The sequence below is a fragment of the Delphinapterus leucas genome, chromosome 2, assembly GCF_059928025.1.
Source record: "Delphinapterus leucas isolate spDelLeu-1000000601 "Yukka" chromosome 2, BTC_Dleu_Yukka2, whole genome shotgun sequence".
Classification (NCBI taxonomy): domain Eukaryota; kingdom Metazoa; phylum Chordata; class Mammalia; order Artiodactyla; family Monodontidae; genus Delphinapterus; species Delphinapterus leucas.
In genome coordinates this window covers 87,386,109-87,395,567 of record NC_143130.1, presented here as the reverse complement: position 1 = coordinate 87,395,567, position 9,459 = coordinate 87,386,109, and the positions used below count along the sequence as shown (strand labels likewise).

The following is a 9,459-nucleotide window of genomic DNA, read 5'->3' as shown; positions in this document are numbered from 1 at the left end:
AGACAGGCTAAGTAAGGTAAGGTCCAGCAGGGACCCAGAGTCCCAACCCTTCAGCCAGAAAGCACCTCAAAATCAGTCCAGAGTGGTCTTGGGACATGTCAAAGGCCCCCCGCTGGCTAGCAGCATGATAGGGTTAGAACCAGTTCTCCTGATTTCTACTCTGGAGGTTTTTTTCTCATCACCTTGCTACCTCCCAGATATGGGTCTCATGGGAGAGTTCTTGGCCTGTCACACCCTGAATAATCTCCCTTCACAGATGATTCCTGCTTGTCATGCAGGGCTGGGCTTTTCTGGATGGGTGGCTTTTTTAACCCTCCAATGCCAGCTGTTTCCCTGTCTCTAGCCATTCCCTTCCTAGGAAAGATCAAGTGGGGTCTTCAGTGGCCACATGAGGCCTTATGACCCTGGGGAGGAATGATAGGCAGCCTGGGACCCAGCCCAGCAGCAGACCTCCCAGGGACAGTGGGCACATGCCTTGGCATCTGGGCATGCTGATCCTTTTCTCCAGAGAGGGCAGTGTGGGGGGAGGAGGGGGTGGAATCCAGCGACTTCTCAGGCCATAAGAATTCCTGCTCTCCCCCTCAGTCTGACCCTCGTTCTGCCCGTCTGGGCCACGGCAATGCCCACGCGCAGGGCAGCGGGGGAAAAGGAAGGAGAGACGGGTTTGCTGGTTTGCTTGGCCGGGCACCAGGAGCGTGAGCCCTGCCCCCCTCCGCGGACTGTCTCCACTCGCTCCTCTCCCCCTCTCCGCCTGCCTGTCCCTCCGGGCTGCTCGGGCGCCACCACTACTGTCCCCAACCCGCCCCGCCAGCCAGGCCAAAGGGCGGCGTGACTCACGGCGCTGCCACCAGCCCACAGTTTGCCCACAGCGTATAAAGGCTGCGGGGTTGAAAGGTGGCAGAGCCTTGCCCGACCTGGCCCGAGGCGCACAGAGTATGGCCGGAGGCGCGGAGCGAGGCCGCGGGGGCGCGGGCTGGGGGCTGCGCGGCGCCCTGGCCGCCGTGGCCCTGCTCTCGGCGCTCAATGCTGCGGGCACGGTGTTCTCGCTGTGCCAGTGGCGCGGGCTAAGCGCGGCGCTGCGAGCGCTGGAGGCGCAGTGTGGCCGGGAGCAGCGCGAGGACAGCGCCCTGCGCGCCTTCCTGGCGGAGCTGAGTCACGCACCTCGCCGGGCGACCGCGCCACCGCCAGATCCTGTGAGCGCCGCGCGCAACAAGCGCAGCCACGGCGGGGAGCCGGCGCAGCACATCCGCGCCCAGAGCCACGACATGCTGTTGATGATGACCTACTCCATGGTGCCGGTAGGCGGGGTCTCAGCTCCCCTTGACGCCCCCGCCGGGGTGGGCGGCGTACAGTGTGGGGAGAGAGCCCTAGACGCCCTCTCCTCCCCTGGCCAGATGGCAAGGTGTCGTGGGGAGAGGTCCTGGGTGTGAGCCCTCTGGGGAAGTCACCTTGGCAAGCACCTTAACCCTCTGGGGTCAGTTTCTTCATTGTTAAATGGGGGAGGGAGTGAAGGGGTAAGTCTTCCAGCTCTGACGTCGTTCATTCTGCAGATAAATGAGGGGAGTAGGCAGTGTTTTTAAGAGCCTGCTTCCTAACTTTGGACATAAGTTTTCACCTTCTGGTGTGCCAGGAGCCACAGCAGCCCCGGGCTGTGCCTGTGCAATTCGTAGGGGCCCCCTGAGAGCACGGAGGTAGCATTTCTGCGAGAGCGCAGGCTTCTTCAATAAAGGGAGTCTTTCCCTGGCATGATCTAGTGGTTTGGCGTTTCACCTGGCCTCGGCTCATCAGCACAAGACTGCCGACCTAATAGTCTCTGTTTAAGTGAAAACAATCAGCCCTAATTTTACCAACCCCGGGACCTTTCTACGGAGAAACTTAATCTTGTGTCTAAAGTGCTTACAAATAGTGGAAATGAACATAGAGCAATTTTCTTAAAACGCAATGCCAAAGCTGAGGTTCATCATATGGGCTCTAAAAAGTCTATGGAACTTCAGAAAATGTCAGCATGTGCTCTCGCAGGCACGTGCATCTAGGGAGAGTCCATTGCTTTTCGTTAGATTTTCAAAGGGGCTCCATTGCACTACCCCCAGAAGGTTTAAGAAACACTGCTGTTAAAAAAAGTATTTAAAGCAAAGCCTCAGAAATCTTTTTTCTAGTGTTGACTTTCTTTGCTTTTGCTGATTTCAACTCAGCAATTATACATTTAGATCACATTGCAGTTCCCCATTTCATTTCATTATCCGTTACAACCACTATGGTCTTATTTCACTTTAAAATTACAAAGATTTCAGTTCTGTCACCTCAAGTCAAGTGCGAGCCATATTTTGGAATCCTAGGTATTTGAAGATAAATCCACTTAAACCTGTTATAGAAGTTTAAAAATATCTTACATGAGCTGAAGTGCTTTTAAAACTACATGGAGGACTTCCCTGGTGGCCCAGTGGTTGGGAGTCCGCCTGCCAATGCGAGGGGGGAGGGGGGAGGGGAGGAGGAGGGTGGGGGAAGAGTACGAGTCCTGGTCCGGCAGGATCCCACATGCGGCATAGCGGCTGGGCCCCTGCACCACGGCTGCTGAGCCTGCGCTCTGGAGCCCCCGCGTGAGCCATAACTAGTGAGCCTGGGAGCCACAACTGCTGAGGCCCGCGCGCCTGGAGCCCATGCTCTGCGGCGGCAGGGGACCCTGCAATGAGGGGCCCGAGCACCGCGGCTGAGAGTGGCCCTGGCTCGCCGCGGCTGGAGAGGGCCCGTGGGCAGCGGCAGGGACCCAACGCAGCCAAAAATCAATCAATCAATCAAGGAGTATTTTATATAAAAAAGATAAAGTAAAACTACATGGAAGTACTACACACTTCAAACACATCTTTTGAGAAAGATCACATTTTCCATTCCTGGATTCAGTTTTTACCCTCGTTATCATTTAGAAATCTGGGCCCAAGCAAAAATTTCGAAAAAAAGAACTCTGTAAAATGAAGAAATCTCCTTAAGAGAATTCACTCTTTCTTGGCTCTCCACCACGCATTTTGAGGGGTTTTTGAAATCGTCTGAGAAGGATGCATCTGAACATCAACATTTTATATTTTTAATCCTGCTTTTAAGGTAGAGGCTTATGTATCCAAATTGCATCCTGTTCAGTCGCTAACCCAAGAGAACGCAGAGACTCATTTCTGTGTCAATATGAAAGCTGATTTAACTACCACCACCTGCTCTGTTGCAAGTCAGCAGAAACATTACATTTGTCAGGCTGAGAAGCACTTGTAGATTATCCCCAACTCATCTTCCACTTGCAATGGGTGTGCTTTGACCTTTTGGAGTCACTGAGGGACTTTCTATGCAGGCCAGGAGAAAGCCACTATCATATTCCTCTTGGGAGTAGTTCTCAAACAGTAGGCTTAGGGATCACCTGGGAACATATTAAAAATGCAGATTTCAGGGCCCCACCCTCAGATTTGTAGAATTATAATCTCCAGAATCGGCTTCCTTCCTGATCCCCATTTCCCCCATCTTCCCAACCCCTTGATGAGTTTGATACAGGTGGTCTAGGTGCCACACTTTGAGAAAAGCTCCTCTAGACCATGGCTTCTTTAAGGTGCATGTGAATATTTTGGGGATCTTGTTAAAATACAGATTCTGATTCAGAAGGTCTAAGTTGGGCCCTGAACTTCTGCATCTGTAGCAAGTTCCCGCTGACATCAGTGCTGCTGGTCTGAGAAAAACACTTTGAATAACACCGTTTCGGAGCAGTGGTTGCACATTGAAATCATATGGGGAGTTTAAACATGACTGATGACTAGGCCCCACCTCCCAGAAATTCTGAATTAATTGATAAGGGTGGTGCCCACTCACCAACACAAAGGACCTTGGCATGCCTTCCTGATGACGGTCAGCTGTGTTAAGCATCTCACGCTCATCAGCTCTCCCTTGAGGACTCTACTTTGGGCAGAGGAACCAACTTAATTGGTGAAAAGCCCTTTACATACTTTATTTTAGCAACACTCTCACCATTCACCTTTGCAGATTTTTCTCATTTTTACTCTCTGTTTTTCTCAGAACAGAGCATTATTCACATGAGGAAACAATTTTTAAGAACTTTCTCAGGGCACCTTGAGTAGAAAAGCTGCTAAGAGAACTATTTAGTGTACAGTATGGAGTTCAATGTGCCCACTTCTGAAGGTTGAAGTCTACACTTTCCCTTGGCCTTTTACATAGCACCAGTAGGTCTTGAATGAGGGTGAAATCAGAAGTCCCATGTCCTTAGAGATCTAGGAACAAAGAAGTAAGCTGTATGCAGACTAATTTCAGCATTTCAAAAAGTCTTCCAAAATGGCTCATTTATCCAAGGTGAGCCTTCTTAAGCCAACTGACACTTCTAAGTTCTGTGCTTTTGGCTGAAAGTATATCAACTCAGCGTGGTCATTCTGGTTAGCACAGTCTGACCGGAACCTGATTGGCAGCTGTAAATGACTTAGTTAAAAGGGCAACATAACTAATTATTACTTAAGTACAGTTAGTTTGGTACAGCCAAACACATTAAATCTTTAAAAGTAAGTGGGTACTTTGGAGAAAAGTAATAAAAGGGGCCCTGGGTACCAGTGAGTAATGGAACCCATCTGCCAGGAACTCCTGCAGGAGATGCTGCTTCTGTTTAGTCTCCACTCCCTCACCACCCCTCTTCTCCCTCTTCCTCTCATCAGCTTCTCTCTCACCCATTCTTCAGGTCTCACTCTTATTGATGTTCTGGTAGCTTTATCATCCTCCCTGAAATCTTAGGTCGAGCACCCAAGAAAGTTTTACTTCTCACAATGTGCACCTTAACAAGCTTTAAATGGATCAAAGATTTACATTTAAAAAATGAAACTCTAAAATTGCTAGAAGAAAATATGAGTAAATTCATTTTTAATTTTGGAATGGGGAATACCTTTCTTTCAAACTATAACTCAAAAGCCTGAAGCAAACAATAAATAAGTAAATTTAACCACATTTAAAAAGCACACACAACAACAAAACTGCATCACAAACAATAAAAACAAACGCATACACCATAAACAGAGGCAAAAGATAAATGACAAACTGGAAAGAAATATTTGCAGCTCATATCATAGGTACAGGGCTACTCTTCTGAATATATATAGCAGTTCTAGAAGTTGATTTAAAAAGATAAGAATTTAATAGGGAAATCTGCAACAGAAATAGGAATTCAGTAGGAGTATGGAACAGATAGTTCTCTGGAAAAGAAATACAAATTTCTCTTAAAAACACAGGAAAAGAACTCTTGATTCAAAAATGCAAATTACAACTGCTCTGAAATATAATTTTTACCTGTCAGAATGACAACTGCAAAAGTTTGTCGACATATTCTGTTGGGGAAACTGAAGGGAAACAGACATGCTCTTGCATTGCTGTTTGGAGTGCAAAATGCTACAACCCATATGGAAGCCAATTTGGCAATACCTTTGGATTACAAACCCATTTACCCTCTGACCCAGTAATCTTGCTTGTGGGAATTTATCCTGCACAACAGAGTTTATCACCTCTGAAATGACGTATGCACATAGTTATTCATTGCAGAATATTTGTAAAAAGAAAAGACTATTAACCTGTGTCCACTACAGGACTAGTTAAATAAACTGACCTATACATCCACTGGGATACGAGGTAGCTGTAAAACAAGAATAAGTAAATTCTCTGTGTTCTGCTATGGGAACAATCCCCAGCATATATTTTAAGTGACAAAAGTGTAAGGAAGAAGGGGGAAAAATAAATGAAGTTAACAAAAGTATTTACTTAGGGAGAGTGGGGATGAGGTGGGAATGAGCCTTTCACTGCATAGCTTTGTGCATCATTTTGACTTTTGAACCATGTGATTGTGTTACTCTTATCGTGAGTGAAAAGGCCATAAGCACAAGGTTACATGGCAGCTGCCCCTGGGCTGGGGGCCGTAGGGCATGGTAGGGACTGCTCCAGCCCAAGGTTCGTGTGCTGTGTCTATAGGGGAGGCTTTTGCTGTGGCTGCTGTATGAGAACGAGAGCCCAGTGTGCCTGATCTTTTGATTTTGTCAAGAAAAGTAAAAAATCTGACTTTTTATGTGAAATCTCTTGGCTTTGAAGTATTGACAAAAATTCCCTCAAAATGTTTTTGAATTGACTGGCAGTGTGTTGGGCAAACAACACTCACATTGTTAGGGGCCATGTTAGGACTTCCAAGCTTAGTTTGCAGCAGGCTCACCTCATAATAATGAGTAGTTTTGAACAAAAATGGCTTTATTTAGTTCCAGCACAACCTCCACCCCCACCACTGATTTCCCAGCCTGGTTCTGAAAGGATAGTGGTATCTAGGCCATTGTTATCATTATTGGTGGTTAAATGGAGATGGTTTTTTGCATTCAGTTTGGTTTGGTTTGTTTCATTTTGGTTTGTTTCTGGCTTTCTCTAAACATTAACTCCACCTTCGGAGGATGGAGATTTCCTGTCACTATGGCTTTTCACAAACATGTGTTCTGAAGGTCATTCTCAAGGAGGAGATTCCAGCTATGTTAAGCAGTAATGCATTATAGCAAACAGAACTTTTCATGATGACTGCTATGAGGTACACTTATATGGATCTATGCATTATCTTGTTTACAGGGGACAAAAATTACATTACCTGTAGTTACAACTTCTGTTTGTATGGATGCTATGTTTCCTTGAAGAAAAGGAAGGTAACCCCTGCCTTTCCCACTCGAACTGGGTCACTTCCAGGGTGTAAAAGCTGAGGATTTAGACCAGGGGTTAACAAGCTATGGCCTAAGGTCAAATCAAGCCTGCTACTTGTTTTTGTGCAGCCCATGACTTAAGAATGATTTTTAAATTTATAAATGGATAGGAAAAAAAATAAAAAGAGGAATAATATTTCACGACACCTGAACATTATATGAAATTCAGGTTTCAGTAACCATAAATACAGTTTTACTGGAATACATCCATGCCCACTTGTTTATGTATTGTCTGTGGCAACTACTCAGTAGTTGCGCCAGAGACCATACGGCCCACGAAGCCTAATATATTTTCTGTCTTGTCCTTTGCAGAAAACTTTGCCAACCTCTCATTTAGACAGTGGTCCATGGGAACGGAGGGGTGCTAGGGATGGTTCCTTTGGAGAGCTAATTTAGTAAAATCAGGGTTCTTCTAGCATAGGGTTAACCCTGGAGTTTAAGACCTCCCACAAGGAAACAGAGCCCAGGACAGAGCTGCCCTGAGACTGTGGTTTCACTCTAGAGGGAGGCTGTGGGGCTGAGCCAGCCCTTAAGCCTTTGCTCCCCATAAGCTGACTTCCCAAGTCAAGAGCAGTCAGTGTTAGGACAGCTTTTAGCCACCCATTTAACCCCATATCTAGGCCTTGTTTCACACCCCATCTATTCTCTTCAGTTGAAGGGGAGAAACATATACCCCATTAGGTCCTGTCACATGAAGTGGACCCTAATGAGAGCTCAGAGGCCTAATAGAGCAGAACAAAAAAAGACTGGGCAGCCAAAGTAATAACCCACATGGAGAGACTGGGAGGTGGGTTTCCGTGGCCTTCCTCATAGCAGCATGTGCACGTGGGCACTTGGGATGTCACACCTGACACTGTGGGGTTAATTTGCATGTTAGAAGCCATTTCCAGGTATCAAGGGTAAGAGAGAATTTGAAGCTACATCTCTGCTAAGACTGTGTCTGGTATTGGTACTGTGAACACACCCATAAACTTCACTCACGTATCAGGTCATGATGGTATGTGAGGAAGACAGGAGAGAGTTGGCCCCTTAGCTACATCCTTCAGACACTTTCTTCATTGACACATATTTTGCACACATGAAAATAAAGCATTCAGTGTAGATGTACAGTTGTCATGATTCTCTAAGGATTTATGTGAGAAACAAATGGGTCAAGACTGAGCATCTGGACCCGTAGGGACAGGGAAGTTGTGTTGACCACATGAAAGGCATTAAACCATTTGGACCTGCTCTCAGGTCCTGTGGCTGTTCAAAAGTTCCTAGCTTCTTTCTAGCCAAAGCAGCAGAGGTGAGGGCAACAGGAACAAGCCTGCTGAGCCTTTACAGCCTGAGCAAGATGGACCTGCTTGGGCCTGGTGAATTGTCCACTCTCATCTTTTTCTGCTGTTTCCCTGCTTTTCCTTCAACCTTCACTGCCACTGTGCCAAGGATAAAATGAACTCAAAGTCATGGTCCCCCCCTGGAAAAGTGCCACTCCACTCTGGGGAGACAGCAGAATCCCTCAGACCTGCCTGTCATCTTGTACCACTGCCCACTAGATGACAGGCTGAGAGATCCTTGGGCGGAGAGCCCTGTCTGGGTGAGTTGCAGAACAACTGCTCAGATCACGGGTCTTCCAATGCCAAGGGGCTGTTCATCCTCTGTAAAGCCCGTGTCTCAGGATCCATCTTTGGCTGTTCCAAGCTCACCTCCACATGGCGCTACTGCCACCTTCAGCCATTGTGCTCCTGCCCTTAACTTGAGAGACCTGGGATCCCTTCTTCACAGTCAGGTTTGCAGCCCAATTCTCTCTCCCTGATGCTTCCCTGAGGTATGTTGTGGCAGCCGTCTGACCCACGAGTCAGACGGATTCTCATCCCGGGCCCACAGCTTGGTAGCTGGGCGACCTTGGGCAAGTCTTTTAATTTCCCCAACCCTCAGTTTCCTCCTCTGTAAGATTAAGATAATAGTATGCACCCCATAGGGCTGTTAGGAGGTTTAAGGGAAATAAGGTAGGTAAAGGACAGTGCCTGGTATAGTCAGATTTCCAGTAAGTGTTCGTTGTTGCTGTTACTGAGATTAATCACTATGACTTTGTCATGCAGCCCTCCTTGTCCAGAGCCCTCAGTATCTTGTTTCTGGGCTTGCTCTTCATCTCCACGTTCTTCAGAATGCCACGTTGTCTGATCACATGTGCTTTTATCAGCTGCTGCTTCGGGATCATATTTGGCCTTTTGAAGCCTAGGGCGGCATCACACCAACCTAAATCATCTTGTCATTGAAAACAAAACAGAATTAGCCTTGATATGGGAACAAGGCTTCTTCAGCAGTTCAGGCTTTCCTGGGGCCTCACCCCTTCTTCATGGCCACTGATGACGAGGTTTGACACCCACTAAGAGTCACATTCACCCCATTTCTGACTGGCGTAGCTGTTGTTAACTCCTGCTGATTCCTGTTGGTGGCAGTCCTGAAAAAAGTTTTGGGTGCTTTCATTTGGAAAATTGACAAAATGTGAGTGGAAGGTAGAGCAAAAAACTTCTAAGAAAGGAGAACAATTTACTTCTTAGGGGTCTCATGTTCTCTAGGATATAGGTACCTATGTGAGAACTATCAAAATAGTCTTTATATCTGATAAAACATACTTATCTGGAAAAAAAGACATTTAAAAAAAAATCTACATTATTCAAACTCTCCTTCCCTCCCTCCCCTCGCACCAGAAAAAATCCTTGGC

The 9,459-nt window shown here is 46.9% G+C and overlaps 1 protein-coding gene across 1 annotated transcript in view; it reads left to right on the top strand.

Annotated features, from left to right (window-relative positions):
* The first annotated feature begins 730 nt into the window (after positions 1 to 730).
* Positions 731 to 9,459, top strand: part of GLDN (gliomedin) — a 67,223-nt gene continuing 58,494 nt past the window's right edge. Inside the window, exon 1 of the mRNA XM_022566433.3 lies at positions 731 to 1,298. Coding sequence (XP_022422141.1) covers positions 936 to 1,298 — 363 coding nt within the window. The 5' untranslated portion in view covers positions 731 to 935. The remainder of the gene's footprint in view (positions 1,299 to 9,459) is intronic.